At 38.5% G+C, this 21,268-nt stretch overlaps 1 protein-coding gene across 2 annotated transcripts in view; it reads right to left on the reverse strand.

The window, feature by feature from the left end:
- The window catches only part of Nbeal1 (neurobeachin like 1), a 145,754-nt gene that overhangs the window by 45,029 nt on the left and 79,457 nt on the right, over window positions 1-21,268 (reverse strand). For both annotated transcript variants that reach the window (XM_059278567.1, XM_059278568.1), the window contains 10 exons: window positions 20,275-20,433; window positions 18,425-18,584; window positions 17,581-17,669; window positions 12,726-13,265; window positions 11,786-11,961; window positions 8,089-8,242; window positions 7,495-7,623; window positions 5,242-5,547; window positions 4,727-4,876; window positions 1,478-1,635 (listed from right to left, as the gene is read on the reverse strand). In XM_059278567.1, coding sequence (XP_059134550.1) covers window positions 1,478-1,635; window positions 4,727-4,876; window positions 5,242-5,547; window positions 7,495-7,623; window positions 8,089-8,242; window positions 11,786-11,961; window positions 12,726-13,265; window positions 17,581-17,669; window positions 18,425-18,584; window positions 20,275-20,433 — 2,021 coding nt within the window. The remainder of the gene's footprint in view (window positions 1-1,477; window positions 1,636-4,726; window positions 4,877-5,241; window positions 5,548-7,494; window positions 7,624-8,088; window positions 8,243-11,785; window positions 11,962-12,725; window positions 13,266-17,580; window positions 17,670-18,424; window positions 18,585-20,274; window positions 20,434-21,268) is intronic.

Consider the following 21,268-nt stretch of genomic DNA (forward strand, 5'->3'; position numbering starts at 1 on the left):
AGAAGAAAAAGATAAATTTCTATGACCTTGGACTTGGTGTGTTTTCCTAAATACACTATCAAAAACAATGCAAGAAAAACAAACCAGACTAGAGTCATTAAAATTGATAGCTTTTGAACAACAAGGGCCACTATTAAGAAAGTGAAAAATCATCTACAAAATCACCTAATGACAGTTATTGAGAATACATACATTCTAACACACACACACACACACACACACACACACACACACACACACACACCAAACAAAAAGTCAATCAAATAATCAAATCAACCGGATAACTAGATAAAGGAAACAAGCCAAAAAGGAGCACATGAACAGTGCTCAGCAACGTTAGTTATTGGAGGATGGATAGCATAGTTACAAGGCAATGTTTTATACACAACGGGAGGGACATTTGAAAGAACGTGGCAAAACTGGAAAACATATATTCCTACTTGGAACATAAAATGATGCAGCAGATGTGGAAGTGTCAATTCTTTGATAAGTTAAACATAAAACACTACCCAGCAATTGCACTTGTATTATATACCCAGAAGGATTAAAAGCATGCTCTCAAAGCAACATTTTTTTATTTCAATAAAACTTTATTTAAAATAATAGTAAGTTGGATTTCACCAATGAGCTATAGAATGTCAGTCCTGGTTTATATGAATATGTTCAATGGTTGAATATAAGTTTAGTGCTGGTATCTTATTAAATGATTAATGGATCCATAAAGGAATATTTGCATTGGAAGTTGAACTAAGTAAGGTTTTAACAAGTTAGATGATCCACCTGTGAACACTGTGAAGGTCTGATAGTGGAGACTTGGGCTTGGGGAAGAATTGGACCGAAGAATGGTAATGGAAACAAAACTGTTTACTGTACAATGTGGTCCACTTGCCTAAGGGAAATAAGAGCCATTTATACATATTTGTTCCTGTTCAAAGAAAAATGTAATGAATTTCTAGAACCTTGGAAATGTCATTGCTATTCTAGGAGATGTCTCTCTGCTCTCTCCCTGTTATTTTTATTCAAACCAACATTTTGACACAACTGTCCACAGCAGCACTGGTAATAGTAGCTCAAAGGTGCCAAAGAACTAAATGTTTATCCTTTCATTAGCTGGTTGAAAAAATAAACAAAAAGTTTAGTTTGCTGCTTTGTAAAAACAAGGGTTATAAAATATATACACCAAAACAGAAGTGAGGGTATTAAGTTGTAAAATGTTGAGGTACATAACATCATCAACTCTAGATTAATAGGCAGAAGTATTCTCATGAACTTCTAGAGTTTAATGCGTGTATTATCAAGGTAAAAAGAGAACTAACCACATGATAAATAACACGTACATACAAACCTGTAATCATCCCAAACTAATTCATGAAAAGACAATAAAGTTTCAAGTATTTGTTAAAGAACTGGAATAAAGAGATGGCTTAAACATTTAAAATTTATTGCCACAGTTCTAAAAGACAAAATATGCATCTACCTTTCAGCCCAAGGCCCCCTTTCACATGTCAGATAGAGTCGAATTGCCTTCCAGCGTCTAAACGTGGCCAACTGTTGACTGCTAAGTTGTTTGATCATGTTATTGTACCTCAAGTTCTCTTGACGTGCTTTTCGATTAAATGGTTCCACAAAATACTCCTGAAATAAACAGCATAAGGAACATTAAGTAATATATTTACAAATTTTTAATTTGACCAATAAAAATGGTGTATGAGAAAGAACAACATAATTTTCTTATTTCATTACAATATTTCTCTTTGATGAGGATGGTAGAATTTCAGTTACATTCTACATAGATTTTCTGACTCATAAACACACACACACACACACACACACACACACACACACACACACACACGGCTGATAAAATAGGTCAGTGAGTAAAAGGCATCTATTGCCGAGCCTAACACGCTGAGTTTGTTCCCAAGCACCCCAAATGTGGTGGTCCATGACTGTAACCCCAACACCAAGGAGGTGAAGTCAAGAAGATCAGAAGTTTAAGGTTATCCTTAGCTGTATTATCAAGTTTGAGGTCACTCTGAGACCAATATGACTGTCTCAAAAGAAAAAAAAAAAAAAAGACTGAAATCTAAAATACCTGTTATAACTCAAGAAAAACAAGCTGTCAATAAATTGTAGCTGTTACCGGCCATGTAGGAAAGAAATCAATGACCTAAATATAACTAAAAAAGACCACTACTGAGAAAACTGAGGCAGTCACAAAGCTCCATGAATACAACTTCTTCATGACATGTGTGGTAGTGGGTTGGCGCAGGAAGCCGTGGAGTTGGCCTGGTCTGGCTGCCTTGAGAGGCATGTGTCACAGGTTTTTCAGGTTGGAGTGCCCCCCATGGCTCCTGGGGCACACTGTACCTTACAGTTCCAGAGATACTGATGCACTTCCTCAGGCAGTTAGGCATTGGGCCACTTTGTGTTTCTCTGTATGTCCCGTTAGTAGCCAAGGAAGTGTGGAAACTTGACAGGACAATTGGTCTTAGACATTAATCCTGTGGATCCTGTATTGCTTGCAAACGTCACTGTATCCTGACAACTACAACTGTATTGATCCTGGCAACTGCCATTATATTCTGTTTCTGATGAAGGTATAAAAAGTCTGACTGCTATCAGTAATTGTCACAGCCTGAGGTGTGCTGTGGCCTCCTCCAATCTGGCCTGATTGCCTTGGCCTGATAAATAAGTACAGGTGCTTACAGGCTAGGGATATGGTGCAGCTGGTAGCATGTTTGCCTAGCAGTCCCTGGGTTCAATCAATAAAAAGGTTCTAACAGTGGCAAACCCATATGGAAAATTAAAACAGAAGGGTTTTAAGTTCAAGGCCATCTTTGCACATACAGAAAATTAGTTTAAGGCCAGTAGGGACAACACGAGACTCTGCTTCAAAAAATAAACCTGCAAGTAAGAAGTTAGGCAAATTTGCTAGCAAAACCACTCAGGCCTTGCATTTTTTCTTTTTAAAGGTATATAAATTTAACTTTATTAATAGATAAAAGACTATGCAGCTTATCTCTACAATTTAAAATTAGTTTTAAAACCTCTGTCTACTAAGAAATCGATGGATCTGAGTAGTCGTATTTCCATGTACTGAGCAACTCATATCTGTGGGGTTGATGGCAACACCGTCTCTTTCATTTCTGCCTGGAGTCATGTTTCACTTCTCTTTGTCAAGCTGACCACAAGTTTACTGATTTTGCTAACAGTCTGGAAAGCTCAATTTTAGTTTAATTACTTTTTCTCTCTTCTGCTTTATTTATTTGTAATTAGAGGGCTGGAGAGATGGCTGAGGATAGGGGGTTCTGCTCTTAAGAAGAACCAGGTTCAGTTCCAGCACCAACACAGTGGATAACAACTATCTGTAACTCTTGTTTCCAGGGATTCAATAGTCTCTTCTGACCTCTCAAGTATCCTGCACATACATAGGCACAGACCTGTGTGTATTCAGGTATGTACGTACACACATATGTGTACACACACACACACACACACACACACACACACACACAAATAACTTTACATCTAAAATGTTTAATTAAAATTAATTTGTGTGAGTGAGGGGAGTGCATCAAGACACCCTAATGTTGTTCGAATTCTAAAAGGTCTTGTGATAAAAGAAAAAAAACAAAAAACCCGGAGCCAGAAATTGGGCTAAATGCTGAAAGATCAGAGAGACAAAAGAACAAGCCACCTCTTACCTTTAGGACTCCTCAGCCTGAAAAGACTCAGCCAAAAGGCCTCTAGCCAAATGAGCTTCCTCAGCCAAAAAGGCTTCCAGTTCCTGTCTCCTCACACTTTATACAACTTTCTCCGCCCAGCCATTAACAGCACGTGTGTGTGTGTGTGTGTGTGTGTGTGTGTGTGTGTGTGTGTGTGTGTTTCCCCAAGTATTGGGATTAAAGGTGTGTGCCACAATTGCCCGACTGTTTCTCTCCTAGATTGATTCAATCTCATGTAGTCCAGGGTGGCTTTGAACTTACAGAGATCCACACAGATCATCTGCCTCCCAAGTGCTAGGATTAAAGGTGTGTGTCACCACTGCCTGGCCTCTATATTTAATCTAGTGGCTTGCTCTGTTCTCTGATCTTCAGGCAAAGTTTATTAGGGTACACAATATATCACCACACCCTAGCAGTATCTACTAACAGATTTTTAACTTAATAAGATGTTTCACTCAATCATAATGCCATTATTAAATGGTTAATGATCGACCATTTTTATCCCAATTACAAAATATTTTTAGACCATGTTAGTTTCCAAATTTCTGACGGAATTACTTTCATACTTGTAACCAACATGAAAACTCAATCTAGAAAATGTAAGATGAATCCTAATTGGTCTTAATAAAAACCTGGAGCCAGATATCGGGGTAAATGCTGAAAGATCAGAGAGACAAAGGAACAAGCCACAGCTACCTCTCACCTTACCAACTCCTCAGCCGAAAGGACTGAGCTCCTGTCTCCTCCCACCTTATACCCCTTTCCTCCGCCCAGCCATATCACTTCCTGCCTTAATCTCCCCAGTGTTGGTATTAAAGGCATAAGTGCCTCCCAAGTACTAGGAGCAAAGGCTTGAGATCCCAGTGCTGGGATTAAAGGTGTGTGCCACCACTCTCTGGCTAACTAGTGGCTGGCGTTGCCCTCTGATCTTCAGGGAAGCTTTATTTGTTAGAGCATACACAAAATATTACCACAAGAAAACACTGAATAGTTTTTACCTGAAATTTCAGCTTACTTTCTCCTCCCTCTCGGTCTCTTTTATGCATATTCACCATTAAGGCTTCATAGCAATTCTTCCAGTAAAGTGCCATGTTCTCATGACCATCATTGAATGTATGTGTTTCATACTGCTTCATGTAAGGTATAATCTTAGATTTAAAAAAAGAAAGAACACATAGAATTTACACACTCCTCTATACAAATAATAAATCAGCAGAAAAATCTTGCTCAAAGGAGATAAAACCATGAGACTGGAGAGATTACTCAACAGTCAAAAGAATGCTTGCCGAGAGCAGTCACAGGACTGGAGTTCGGGTCCAGCACTCATACAACACTCCAGGCATACAACCCTAGCTCCAAGGGATTGCACACCCTCTTCTTGTCTGTGTGTGCAGCACACACCCGTACATATACACATGCATACACCCATGCACATGCACGCACGCACACACACACACACACACACACACACACACACACAATTAAATCATTAAAAATGATTTTAAAAACTTACATATTTTTCGATGTAAACTTGCCATTCTTTTGAATTGCAGTATTCTTGAAAATCTTCAAAAAATGAAGCACTTCCTTCGGTAAAAGGCAAAGAAGGCAGGTGCAAGTTCATGAAAAGCAGCTCATAAATTTTAGAAACCAGAGTACGGAAAAGAGGAATCAGAAATGAATAGATTTCTGTCTGTTCCTTGATTGACCGACTTAGAATATGTTCTAGTTTCCCTAAAATATAGCATGCTTCATCTTGATTTTCAATCACTTTGGTCTGAAGAAGGGCGTTTAGCTTAGCTGATGCCATTGCACAAACCTGGAAGAAAACAGGTTAAATAAATGGGGGAAAAAGAGCATTAAAGCAAACATTTAATACTAGCAAAAGATCTGCCTCACTCGAACAGTTCAGAAGGTTTTGTTTTTGTTTTTTTTTTTTTTTTTGGGTTTTCGAGACAGGGTTTCTCTTGTGTAGCTTTGTGCCTTTCCTGGAACTCACTTGGTAGCCCAGGCTGGCCTCGAACTCACAGAGATCCGCCTGGCTCTGCCTCCCGAGTGCTGGGATTAAAGGCGTGCGCCACCACCGCCCGACCAGTTCAGAAGTTTTATAGAGTAACCGTCAATAACTATGGACTTACTTTACTTCCAAGCTAACAAGTATGTTATTGTTTCATAGACACTGGCATAAAACATGAAACTATTTAGAGAGAGACAAAGACCTACAAAAATTTTAATAATCACACCATCACCATTTGGACTGATTCCCCAACTCTAATTCTAAGTGAAATAAAAACCAGAAGACATCTGCACACAGACTGGTTCCTCAGAGAGGAACCCCCAGTCTAGGAGACCTATGTACCTTACACATTCAGTTGATCTTTGCCTTTGAGAAAAGGATTAGCTTTATTACAACAGGCGGTCAACAAACTTGCCTTCTGCTCTAGAAAGAAACATGACTTCTATCAGGAGGCAAAGCCAGGTGGATCTCTGTGAGTTCGAGGCCAACCTGGTCTAGAGAACGAGATCCAGGTCAGGCACCAAAACAACACAGAGAAACTCTTTCTTAAAAAAAAAAAAAAAAGAAACAACCCCCTGCTGTGGGATGTTCTGTATGGCAAATGTGTTGCTAATTAGTCAATAAATAAAACACTGATTGGCCATTGGCTAGGCAGGAAGTGTAGGCGGGACAAGGAGGAGAATAAAGCTGGGAAGTGGAAGGCTGAGTCAGAGAGACACTGCCAGCCGCCACCATGACAAACAGCTTGTGAAGATGCCGGTAAGCCACGAGCCATGTGGCAAGGGATAGATTAATAGAAATGGGTTAATTCATGATAGAAGAAGTAGATAGCAAGAAGCCTGCCACGGCCATACAGTTTGTAACCAATATAAGTCTCTGTGTTTACTTGGTTGGGTCTGAGGGCTGTGGGACTGGCAGGTGAGAGAGATTTGTCCTGACTGTGGACCAGGCAGGAAAACTCGAGCTACAACCCACCCCCCCACCCCCAAAAAAAGTACCCAATGAGAACAGAAAAAAACAACAGACCAAATGTAGAGGAATTTTCTAACCTTATACATTTTAATTTACAACAGGAATAATACTCTTTATAAATACATTTTATCTTTAGTTCTAAAATCTAGCAAAAACAACACGTACATGATTGGTGTTTGATAAGTGAACAAATATATAATAGAGTGTAAAATTCTGCGTTAGTAAAATAGGAAAAGAGTTCAAAAGGAAAATTATCATAAATCATTTTCCCTTAAAATACAATTCCTAAATTTTACATACACAAATATCCCCGCAAGCTATTTAGCAGCTAGCAAACCACACTGAGTACAGATGGCCTGTGAGTAAACCCTACAGAGGAAGCATTCACATCAGAGTCCTAGATCTGAGAGTAACAAAAAGCTGCTTCTTACGCTTCTTTCTGATCTTATAAAATTAAAATTTCAAGTGAGCAAATAGTTTTTGGAACTCAAAAGATACTGAAAAGAGGGTCTGAGAGATGGTTCAACAGGTAAAGGAAGGTGTGCGCCACAAAGCCTTATGACCTGAGGTGGATCCCAAAACCCATGTGGTAGATTGAGAGAACTGACTCCCACAATCGGTCTCTGACCTCCATGGAACATGTGTGCACAACGCTGGCCCATGAGATAAATAAAGACACTGTGATAAACAATACTGAAAAGGCATTATTACCGTGCTCTACACCGGTAACGATGCTCTGTGAGGAGACAGAAAACAGCATGAAAAGAGATGACAAACCTGCAAACTGCCTCTTCCAATGAATTCGAGAAGCAGCTGGATCTGTATTTGGGAGAGTTTCACCCATCCTGGATTCTCAGAATACCAAACTGACAGAGAGTCAAGGAGCTGCACGGTATCTTCTAAAAGCTATCACAAATGAAAAAATGAGAAATAAAAACATCCACTTTTAAAATGTACTGATTTTCCAATCATAAACAATGCAGAAGTAGTTTAATGTGTAGTTGCCAAAAAACAAAGAAGCATTGTAAGAAAAAAATCAGTGTTTACTACGATTAAACATTAATGCTCCAAAAAGAAGAGGTACAAAATTTCTTTCTTTAAATAATTCTGAACTACTCAAAATATGTATCTATTTATATATATATATATATATATATATATATATATATGTTTTTTTTTTTTTTTTTTTTTTTTTTTTTTTTTTTTTTTTTTTGCAACAGCGTATCACGCTGTAGCTCGGGCTAACCTAGAACAGTCTATGCAGCCTATACTGGACAACCAACTGTGACAACCCTTCTGTCTCTCCCTCCTAACTGTCAAAATCACACCACACGGGGCCCTGGAATGCAATTTCAAAAGGTCATTACTAACCTTCTCAGTCCACATGTTTGAATTAACCAGTCCTTCTGACTGCAGAAAGTCCTGTATGATCAGCATGAGTCGGAAGGCATTTTCAGCAGTTACGGGACTACTTTTGGCATCTCTGTTTTCTGTGACTGCCCATTCTAACATCTTCTGTAGCAAGCTAAGTGTAAAATAAAGTCCTCTTAAAATCATTAAAGCTTAGGAAGAAAAGCCGGAAAACCTAGTTACTTATTAGCAGCACTGTAACTTCAACGATATACTCTCACCAGCAAGTTATCACTAAGATTGTAGATGGAGGACTTCTGGGTAAAACGGTAGGCTGCTTCTGTGTGATGCAGCAAGAAAGAAGTAGGTAGAATAAGAGAAGAAACAGACGCTATTCCAAAGTAAGAAATAGAAGAAGAAAATTACGAATCAACATAGGTAGTGAAAGGATACTTGGGAAATGTGGAGGAAGAGACAGGGAGCAAAACTCCAGGCTCTGAGACCTCTGCAAGGGGAGAAGCAGAAGCTGCCTTCAAAGTTAAGCTAGCAAGAGATGGACAGTCCTACCCTGAAGACAAGCCCACAGGCTCCACAATCCTCAACAGAACTACAAGCTTTGGTGAGACAGTAATCTCTAGTGAATGAGTCAGCAGTGAAGAGAAAAGCCTCCCTGCTACTCTGTCCAACTTAGAGGGCAGTGAGCCGAGAGCATCTTGAGAATCTACTGTCAAAAACTGAGCTACCACCAGGAATGGCAGGACACACCTTTAATCGCAGCGTTGGGGAGGCAGAGGCAAGAGGGTCTCTGTGAGCTCCCAGCCAGCCAGCACTACACAGAAAGGCCCTTTCGAGGTGGGGTGAGGAAGGAAAACAAAAATAAAAAATTAACAATAAAATCCTGAGCTCCCACAAGGGCCTGAGAACAAGGAACAACTACAGATTACAAAGCTTCAATATAGCCTGCAAGGTAAGAACTCAAGTCAGGAACCTGAAACAGCAACCATGGAGGAAGTCTGCTCGCTGGCTTGCTCTTTGTAGCCTATCCAGCCTGCCTTCTTATATTACCAAGACCATTTACCCAGGGATGGTACTGCCCACAGGGAATTGAGCCTTCCCACATCAGTCATTAATCAAGAAAATGTCCCACAAGCTTTCTTACAGGTCAGTCTTACAGAGACATAGTCTCAATAGAGGTTTCCTCTTCCCAAATGACTGTAGCTGGTGTTGACAAATACTAACCAGCACATTCCTTAAACTGTTCAATGAAATAGCATGTAAGGAACATGAACAGACTCATTTTGTGAAGCCCCAGATTACCCTGATACCAAAACCAGATACAGACACAATGTGGTGGTTGGCATGAGAACGGCCCCTAAAGGCTCCTGTGTTTGAGTACTCGGTTCCAGTTAGTTAAACTGTTCAGAAAGGATTAGGAGGTATGGCCTTGTTGGAGACTGTGTGTTACCAGGTGCAGGCTCCCAGTTAGCTCTCTCTATCTCCTACTTGGAGATCAGACGTGAGCTCTCAGCAACTGCTCCACTGCCACGCCTGCTGTCAAGCCCACCACCACGATGGTCGCACAGACCGAGTCACAAATTAAACACTTTCTTTTTTATAAGTTGCTTTGGTCATGGTGTTTTGTCACGGCAATAGAAAAGTAACCAAGACACATGATAACAAGAAAAAATATTTCTTTAATGAATATAATACAGAGATACTCAGTATTGCAAACCAACATCAAGAACACACTGACAAGGTCATACACCACGATTAAGTTGGTTTCATTCTAGGATGCAAGGATGGTTCAACAAACACAATCAGTAAGTATAACATAGTACATTAACAGACATAAGAAGTCACATTATCATTTCATTGGATGTAGAAAAGTCCCTCAACAAAGTTCAATACTCCTTCATGGTAAAAGCCCTAAAAACTAAGACTAGCCAGAATATCCTTAACTTATAAGACTACAAGATAGACCAAATGCTAACGTTACACCAAATGGCAGGGGTAGGGAGGAATGAAAGCATTTCTTCTAAAATCTAGTGCCTATTCTCTGCTGTAATTCAATATAATGCTATAAATCTTTCCTAGAACAAAGCAAAGGAAAGAAATAAAAAGGATGCAGCAACTAGGAAAGAAGGAAGTCAAATAATCTACCTATTTGCAAAGTATATAACCTTACACTCTACCAGTAGACCTCTAAAACTACTAAATTCTTTTTAACAAAGTAACAATGTAAGAAATCACCATTACAAGTAACTAACTTATAGAGAAAGAAACTAGGGCTGCATAGGGAAGGAGAGAATCTCATCTCATTCAGAAGAGCTTAAAACAACAACAAACCTATAAGCAACCCTAACAAAGGCAGTGAATGATTCTACAACAGGAACCTTACAACACTAATAAAATAAAATACAACACTAAAAAAATGGAAACACCTCCCCTTCTCAGGAATTAAAAGAACACTGTGACAATGGCCATATTACCTATAGATTCAACGTCATCCCCATCAAAAATCTCATGACAACCTTCATATAGCTAGGAAAAAATCCCTAAAATTCATATAAAAGCACAAAGGCCCTCAAACAGCCAAAGCACAAGGAACAACCTGGCAAGTACCACACCAGATCGCACATTTACTACAGAGCGATAGACTCAAATATCATGTCACAGAGCACAAAAACAGATTTATATAACAATGGAATAAAGGATTAGGAAATAAAGGTACTCAGCTAGAGTCACATTATCTTTGGCAAAAAAAAAAAAAATCAGACATATTTAAACATATAAACATATTAAAACATATAAAACTATTTATCAAATAGTGCTGGGGAAACTGATTTTGGCATGTTGAAGAATGAAATGATATAGATCTAAATCTCTCATGTTGCATAAAAATCAATTCAAAATGTGTCAAAGACCTTAATTTAAGATCTGATAGTTTGAAAATCCTACAAAATATACAAGATATAGGTAAGAACTTCCTATAGAGACTCTAAAAGCACAAGAAATAATGCCAAGAATTAAAAAGCTTCTGAAAAGCAAAAGGAAAAATAATCATAGTGAAGAGACAGCCTATGTAATAAAAAAAAAATTCCTTGCCAACTAGACATCAGACAGGATTACTATCTCAAATATATGAAGAAATATAATAAACCCCTCCCCTAAAAAACTATCCAATCAAAGAAATGATTTAATGAACTGATAGCTCTCAAAAGAGTACTATCAGTAAATACTGAAAAAACGTTCAACATCCTTAAACATCAGGAAAACACAAAGTAAACCTGCTTTTAGATTCCATCTCACGCCAGAGTCAGAACGGCTCTCAAGAGAACAAATGACACGAAACGGTGGTGAGGACCAGGGAAAGAGGGACCTTCCTATACTGCTGCTGAGAATAGAGACTTCTGCTGCAAATATGGAAACCAATATGGAGGTTTCTCAGAAAACTAAAAATGAAACAATCATATGACCCATATGCACCACTCTTGAAATCACTTAACTTCAACTCTAAATCTTCTGACACTGGAATTTCTTTTTGACTTCTTTCTACATTATACTAGAATGGTAAGACCTAGGAAGAAAAAAAATTAAGGAGTTTCTTTCCCCTCTCTACCACTACTACATACTGAATTAAGGGTTCTGTATTCAATTTTAGACTCGCACTCAGTTCGGGGGGAGGAGATCAAAAAATAATCACGAACTGAATACTTACATTAGTTTTACTTCATCTGATGGTCGAAGTAGCTCACTTGATATTCCTGGTTTGGCTAATGCTGAAAACACTTGTCCTCGTTCAATCCAAGTGTCTTCATCAGACTTTTCTAGTCCTCTACACATGACATAATTCAAAATATCTGTAAGCAACTGAAGAAGCTCCTCTTCACATCCCTATAGAAAACATTAATACTAAATTATTAGAGTTAGGAAATGTTAAAAAGCAAAACACAGAGCCATCTACATATACTTATTATTTATATAAGGTATTTTTAACATTTTAAGAGATTTTTTATTACTTTTAATTATGTGTAGGTATACGTGTGTGCATGTGGAAATGGAATTCAGGTCTTCTGGAAGAACAGCAAGTGTTCTTAACTGCTTAACTACCTCTCCTGTCCCTTTTTAACAAGTCTTTACTGACTGAAGACACAAGATGTGTTAAGATGCAGGCTTTGTTCTAAAGACAGTGATGGGGAGTTGGAGAGATGGCTCAGTGGTTAAGAGCACTTACTGCTCTTGCAAAAGACCCAGGTTCAATTCCCAGCACCCAAAATAGTGGCTTACAACCATTCATAACTTGAGTTCCAGGACATCCAATGCTCTTTTCTGACCTCCAAGGTCACCAGACACATACATGGTGCACATACATATATGCAAGTAAAACATTCATACACACAAAGTAAGATAATCTAACATGTGTGAGCTAGTATGCTCAATCCCTATTACCACACATATACATACAAATACACACATACCAAAACAAAACAAAAAAAGCAAGCTATTTCCAAGTGACTAGTGACAACACCCTTCTAAATTTTAGATAATGAGACTTAGACTATGAACAGAAAATATTAGTAACAGCTCACACACTGCAAAGGACCAGAAGCATATAACGAGAATATGAAAACTTATTTTGGAACGATAAGCAAATTTACCTCTTGGCTCTCAAGGAAAGAGAAGTCATCAGTGAAGTCCATTTCATCTGTGATACTTCTTTCTTTGTCAGACCGCACAGAGAACGACTTAGTAGACTCTACTGGGGATGGGGTGCTAGGTGAGCTGTCCAGCATTTGACTTCCACTCTCACTCAGTTCGCATGAGTCCATCCCACTGAGATCTAAACTCAGATGGGATGTGTTACTATGCCAGAATTCTTCTTGATTCTCTGACTTGAAAGATAATTCTCCCTCAGAGCTATCTTCTTGAAATAACGGTGTGTTTGAGTTCAGGGACTGACCATCTTCTAAACTCCAATGATCTGAAGATACATCAGCTAGTGCCATTTTTTCATCATCGAACTTTTCAGTTGACATATTTTTATTTTCTTTCACTGAAACAGCCTTTCCATGTTTATGAAGAGAATTTATATTTTCAAAGTTTGCTTTTAAGAAAAGTCTAACAAAGGTGTCTTGCCAACCCACTTGTTGTGATATCTGGTATGCTGCATCTGGCTGGGACTGCAAAATCTGTAATATCTGCAAAGAGAACACAAAGCAAAAATTACAAAAAAGAATAAAAAATTCTTCAAAAGGCATACAATACTTTTTATGAAAAGATCTCTTTTCAATTACTTTAGCAGCAAAGTAACTTAATGAGAAACAATAAAAGGATACACTTTCAAATTATGTTCTGTGTGTGTGGTGTATGTGAATATGTGCGTGCAGATGCACATGCTTATACACGGAGGTCAGAGAAGGATATTGAGTGTTTTGTCCTATCACTCTCCATCTCATTCCCTTGAAGCGGGGTCTCTCACTGAACCTGGAGCTAGGGTAGTGACCAGCAAGCCTCAGCTACCTTTTGTCTCGAGCTCCTAAAATGCTGGGGCTGCAGGCACACATGACCACACACAGATTTCTACATTGGTATTGGGGATCTGAATTCAGGTCTTCATGCTTGTGCAAGTACTCTTATCCACTGATATATCTTGTCAGCCCAAAATCAGGTTCTTACTAGATTATAAATATTTAAAGCTATGTGATATTGTGGTTCTATTTAATCTGATATTACTCTTGCACAGAGTAAAGATATACTAAAATATGTGCTAAAGAACACAAAAACTGGGCTGGAGAGATGGCTCAGAGGTTAAGAGCACTGACTGCTCTTCCAGAGGTCCTGAGTTCAATTCCCAGCAACCACATGGTGGCTCACAACCATCTGTAATGAGATCTGGTGCCCTCTTCTGGCCAGAAGTTATACATGCTGTATACATAATAAATAAATAAATCTTTAAAAAAAAAAAAAAAAAAAGAACACAAAAACTAAAATGATTCTCCAAAAACCATGCTAGATGCTATTAATTTGTTGAAATAAAGTATTAAAAAGATGACAGTATACATAAAATTTAATAAAGTGATCATTATCTCAATCAAATAAGTTTTCATGAGCTGATTACATTTGTTAAGCAAGAATTATCGAGTAACTGACATGTGCCAGAACAAGCTTGTAGAGCAGAGCTAGGGCACACAAGACACTTTTACAGAACCTGAGAACTCTAAGAATAATGTTTTCTACTTCAATTTTTTTCTCCAGTCAAGTTAATGACTGTTTTTGCAAGAATATTTGTTTAGTAAGTCTACATTAACCAAAAATTGTATCACTTTAATTAATTAAATCACTTTAATTACAAAAAATTAATTCCAGTAAGATGTATACTGTTATTTAGCTTAAGTAAGTTAAAGAATAAATGGTCACATAGCAATATGTAAGATTTCTTTCTAAATGAGTTCCTTCTTTGAAATAAAAGTAAGTTCTTAGAAACAGTCAGAAATTTGGTTAAGTTCTTTAAGACATTTTAACCACAAAGCATTTAAGTTTCTACATACTTGAATCTATCATTGCATCTTTTCTAACAAAAATTCCAACTCTGACAAGTTTTATAGCCGATGAGTAATGCCAGTAAGGAATTCAATAAAGACACTAATGAGTGACAGTGGCATGAGGACTTCTGTTCATTAATGTTATCTGTCATAGTGCTTCACCATTCTTCCAATTTATTTCCTTCTAGATCAGCCCTTTGCATTGGAAAGGTTTTTTTCAGTCTTATAACAATCAAGTTTTCATGAATATGACTATTTTGTATGTTTTACACATGGAGAAAAGCCAACTTACAGTGAATGAGAGCTATTTCTATCTAATTGCATACAGAAAGGCATCAATTTATATGATCTGTTTCAAATCATTAGGATTCAGTGTCAAGGCAAAGTTAATGTAGAACAATGTGAAACTGTAAACTAGTACAGTTAACTTCAAGGACTATATGCAAAATGTCAAAATGTGAAATGTCAATGAACACACTTTGATACAGCAACTATATCATGCAAAGTATTTCACACAAAATATCCTAGAGATGTGTTACCACAAATAGGTAAAGACACACTAAGAAGATGTTAATGAACATATGGAAATAAAGAAGCTTAAATGTCTATCAATAAGGAAGCATACAATACTCTATGGAATAAATACAGAATGAAAGCTATGCCGCCAGATATGGGGAGATGGCTTAGTGCGTAGTGTGGTCAAGGGTTACCAGTACAGGAAAGAGAATGTCAGAATCAAAAGGAAGCACAAGGCCTAACACCAACTCTTCCAAAGGTTAAATGTAAATTAAAAACAAATTGTAGGAACTTTCATAAACAAATGATAGGAAATTATTTCCATGAAGTTGAAAAGACACAGAAATTTTTAAGGGTATATTCAACATGAGGTCCATGAGCGGCACACTTAGGAGAATGGCTATGAATAAAGCCCAATTCATTTTCAGATAACGTCATGTCATACTGTCAAAAAGTAAGACATAATGAATGGGCCAGCAAGATGGCCTGGTTGGAAAAAGGCACTTGATGCCAAGCCTGAAGACCTGGGTTTGATCCCTGGGACCCACACAGTAGAAGAGGAGAACCAACTCCCCTAGATGTCGTCCAAACTCCACCTTCTCACTGGAGCACAGACAGAATCACACTTGGAGATGCACAGACACACACACATTGAGAAAACAAATAAAATGTAGTGAAAATTTAAAAATAAATTTAGAAAGTCAAAGCCTTTGTAATATGGTGTGTCTGTTAGAAACAGCCAGGACCAGACACGCCTGCAATACCAGCCACTAGAGACACTGAAGACGACACAGAGGCAGTGGTGCATGCCTGCAATACCAGCCACTAGAGACACTGAAGACACAGATGCAGTGGTGCATGCCTGCAATACCAGCCACTAGAGACACTGAAGACAACACAGATGCAGTGGTGCATGCCTGCAATACCAGCCACTAGAGACACCGAAGACGACACAGATGCAGTGGTGCATGCCTGCAATACCAGCCACTAGAGACACCGAAGACGACACAGATGCAGTGGTGCATGCCTGCAATACCAGCCACTAGAGACACCGAAGACGACACAGATGCAGTGGTGCATGCCTGCAATACCAGCCACTAGAGACACCGAAGACGACACAGATGCAGTGGTGCATGCCTGCAATACCAGCCACTAGAGACACTGAAGACGACACAGATGCAGTGGTGCATGCCTGCAATACCAGCCACTAGAGACACCGAAGACGACACAGATGCAGTGGTGCACGCCTGCAATACCAGCCACTAGAGACACTGAAGACGACACAGATGCAGTGGTGCATGCCTGCAATACCAGCCACTAGAGACACTGAAGACGACACAGATGCAGTGGTGCATGCCTGCAATACCAGCCACTAGAGACACCGAAGACGACACAGATGCAGTGGTGCACGCCTGCAATACCAGCCACTAGAGACACTGAAGACGACACAGAGGCAGTGGTGCATGCCTGCAATACCAGCCACTAGAGACACTGAAGACACAGATGCAGTGGTGCACGCCTGCAATACCAGCCATTAGAGACACTGAAGACAACACAGATGCAGTAGTGCATGCCTGCAATACCAGCCACTAGAGACACTGAAGACGACACAGAGGCAGTGGTGCATGCCTGCAATACCAGCCACTAGAGACACTGAAGACACAGATGCAGTGGTGCATGCCTGCAATACCAGCCACTAGAGAAGCTAAAGTCGGAGTTCACAACTTCAAGGTGAGTCTGAGAAACTTAGCAAGACTGCGTCTCTAAAGTAAAAAACTTCAATAAAAGGAATTTGGGGTCCAGTGTTTACTACAAAGAAAGGGAGGCGGATAGGGAAGAAGATCAGGAGAGGAAAAGGGAGAACGGGAAGGAGGAGGAGAAAGGATACAAGCACTGAGGGTTCTGGTAGAGGACAGTATTTTCTGGTAATGATTTTAGACTGTGGAAAGGGAACAGTTATAGAAGAATAAGTAAACCTAACTCTTGACATACTGGAGCCAGGCGGCCGTGGCGCACGCCTTTAATCCCAGCAGAGGCAGAGACAGGAGAATCTCTGTGAGTTCGAGGTCAACCTGGTCTACAGAGCGAGATCCAGAACAGCCAGGACTACACAGAGAAACCCTGTCTCAAAAAACAAAACAAAACAAAACAAAACATGACATACTGATTTCTTATAATTACATGAAGTTAATTCTTTTCTAAAATGAACAATTTATTATATATTTATGTATGTGTGTATTTATAATTTAAGGCACTCTTGTTGCATTATACAGGTTGGCTTCCCACATGGTGTAACTAAAGGTGTGCACCACCATGTCCAGTTTAAACGGCTTATAAAATAATTTCTATTATGAAACAAGCAAACAAAACTCGGATCTGCTGCAAACCATTTAATGAAATACACAGTCACAGTAAGACAATCTTATTATAAAACACATCTTGAAAGTTTACTAACCTTTCTACAGAGGACCACTCTGACATTTACATGTGTTCTGTGAGAGATATATACTACAGATAACAGATCTTTGAAATTAATAACAGGATCTATGAGTTAAAAAAAAAGTTAAGATTAAATTTCATGGATATCCAAAGAAAGAATAGTATTACTTGTATAAATGCTGAAGTAATTATTCACTTTCCAAGGAGAACTATAGTATGTTCAAATTTCCCCGCAAAACTTGAGGTTGATAATACTCAAATTAAGCCTAAGTAACTTCTCTTTCTTTGATTACCTGAGTATATTGTCTATGCCACAGGGATACAGTAATAGTATCTATCTTTTTATATACATATTTTAGATTATCAATGAAACTTGATAAACTACTTAGTAAACTACTCAAGATAAAAAGCCTCATTTCCAGACCCAAGTCAAACAACTGCCATAAATTCTACTTTGTGGTTAAATACAGAAAAAAGAATTACTACAAAAAATTAGAAAGAAAATATGTATCAAGTTAGTTTTCATTTTACCTTTAAGAATATAAATACCTTTAAATTTTTAAGCTCCTTTTATACATATTTTCTTTAATGCTCTTTTCTTATTTTGGAAACTATCATTAACTTGGCTACTCAGTAAACATTTACTTTAAAGCTATGTTCTGGGAAGTCTAAAAACAAGGTATCTCTGTGTAATAGTACTGGCTGTCCTGGAACTCGCTCTGTAGACCAGGCTGGCCTCGAACTCACAGAGATCTGCCTGCCTATGCCTCCCAAGGGCTGGGATTAAAGGCATGTGCCACCACTGCCCGGCTGGAAAACCAATTTCTTACACACATCACTGTTACCAGTCTTAATGATACCTGTATTAACGATTTGATTGACAAGGTTTTTGATGAGAGATGTATTAACTGGAGCTTCATTAAGGAGGAGTCCGATTCCTGAATAGCCAACTTCTCTAAGACGGATACGCTGTTTACTACGCTCATAAACATTGGTGCATTTCAACATTTGTTCCATGACCTGGTCACAAAAAGTTAATACAGTCTTTTCAATACAGAGAAACATTGGATTTTGAATCATTAACAATAAATTTTACTGACATGCATGTGTATTTGGGTAAATAATGTTTAAAACTCTAGTTTAAATATGGCAGATAAAAGAGCAGTGTAAGCCGGGCGGTGGTGGTGCATGCCTTTAATCCCAGCACTCGGGAGGCAGAGCCAGGTGAATCTCTGTGAGTTTGAGGCCAGCCTGGGCTACCAAGTGAGTTCCAGGAAAGGCGCAAAGCTACATAGAGAAACCCTGTCTCGAAAAAAAAAAAAAAAAAAAGAAAGAAAGAGCGAGCAGTGTATATAGTTAACTGACATGAAGAACACATATTACTAGTACCATCATTATTAATTTTTTTGTTTTTGTATTTTGAGACAAGGTCTCCCTATGTAGTAGCCCTGACTGGCCTATAATAATTCACTACGTAGAGACCAGGCTGTCCTGTCTTCCAGTGCTGGGACTAAAGGTGTGTGCCACCACACCAATCCTAAAACAGTCTTAACTCATTTACATAATAGGAATCAATTTTCAAGAACAGGAAACATTTGTGAAGCACCCCAAATAATCTACATCTAAAAATGGGAGTAGGAGCTGAACTTGTAGCCCAATTATTTCCAGGGGTAAAAGTAATGTTATTCAAGAGGTTATTTTCTTAGAAACTACAAGAGCATAAAGAATATCATAAACAATCACTAAGAATTATTTTAGAAGAAATATTATTTCCTCTCTATGAACGAACCCTAGTGAGGGTAGATGCTCACTGGTAACCTACCACAAGCAACCCTAAAAGGCAAACCACCTTAGACCTTTTTCTTGATCTTCATTTTCTAAAGCTTAGTGATTTCAAACACAGGCAATCAAAACATAAACCCTTGAAAGTATGTTTACTAACAATGTAAAAACACATGTCATCAGACAATTGAGTACAACAAGGAGAACTTAAAGAAGAAAAAAGCTGGTAGAGGACGCTTGGAGCTTCTACTCTGAGTTCACAGAAAGCTCAATGGGTGGCTTCAGACAAGGGTCAGAGTCTTTACAGTTTGGCAGCAAATAAAATGTACTCTGCGTTTTGACAAAGTCATTACTCTATCAGCTTCAATCTTATCATCTGTAACACAGGAGTACTGAGAGCATCCGTCTTCTAACACTGCGGTAAGGACTAAGGAAACTACCACCCGAGAGTGCCAAAGGCTTGGCACACAGGAGGCACCACGGAGGTGCACTATTACTTACTGTTAAAATGCTCTGACATACCTCACAGATTTACTGCATGTCAGGAAGAACTCAGAGGTCTTATATTAGGGAAATATGACCAAGAGGATATTCCACTGAGATGATTTGTCAGATTATATTAAGTTTTGCTTGTTATTTTGATGGTCTTGCTTGTTTGGCACCCCCCCCCGCCCCCTTTTTTTAAAGATGTACTGGTAGATTTGGGGGAGGGATATAAACTCAGCACATACTAAGCCAGTATTCTACTACTTAACTATATTCCAAGTCTACAGTATAGTTTTTAAAACACACAAACAACATGAAAAATATAAAACAAACTAAACTTAAGGAGTATGCAAAACTAATTTAGTCATAGAATATATAGTGAGTAAATTCATATATTCACAAATGCCCCCAAGATATAAAGATGCTTACAATATTTGTGTACCTTAAAAATGATTTCTCTTAGTTTGTCAGAGTACTTCTGATTTAACAGCAAGGCATACAGTATGTCAGCATTTCCTGGTTCAAACATCAGTAAGAAAAGCTGACCTCTAGTTGGGCTGGTCCGTAGGAGACTGAAGAGTATATCCAAAATTCCAAAGAGCTTTTCAAGTTAAACAACACAGAACAAAAACATCACTTATGTCTACAGGTAGCAAAGGGGCATACATCTCATCTAGTTATTGAACTACATCTACTACACCCTTTCCCTCTCATCTCTTTTGCTTCTTCCATTCCCTTTGCATAGTCTTTCATTATACATATTCAATATCTCTGGAACCACCCCTAGTCTGTTTGCCCATAAGAAAAGAAATCTCTTCCATAGAAGAGTCTAAGCTGGTCTCTTCAACATGTAAAATCCTCCTATAAAACCTTATAGGTCTTATCTCTCTCTTACAAACAATCATATTCTTGTTTCACTGTTAACTTCTCTTAATTATGTGGATTCCACTATGTTAAAAGAATAATTTCATAACCATATTACCTGTACTGCTTAATACTATATATATATATACATATATACACACACACACACACATAGTTAAGTTCTCAAACTGATGACAGATAATATACACTAAGAAAATTAGGAAAACAAAACTCAAGAACTACAAGATAAAACAACTGTGTAATGATTTGGATATGAAGTGTCCTCAAAGGCTCATGTGCTGAAAGCTTGTTTAGTTGCTAGCTAGAGGCACTACTGAGGTGATAAGGACAGACACTGACTCCATCAACAGGTGATATAACAGGTGATTGTAACAGGCTATAGAGAAGTGAGAGAATCAAGGGTGAAATAATAAATGGAATTGTGCCTTTGAAAGCTATCTCTTGTTCCTTGCCCTTCCCATCCAGCGCCCTTCTGCCTCCTGACTGCCAAGAAGGAGATTTGCTCTACTGTGCTCTCCTAGCAAATGCTGTCTCATCACAGCTCAGAAGCA

The sequence above is a fragment of the Peromyscus eremicus genome, chromosome 13 (assembly GCF_949786415.1).
Source record: "Peromyscus eremicus chromosome 13, PerEre_H2_v1, whole genome shotgun sequence".
Lineage (NCBI taxonomy): Eukaryota > Metazoa > Chordata > Mammalia > Rodentia > Cricetidae > Peromyscus > Peromyscus eremicus.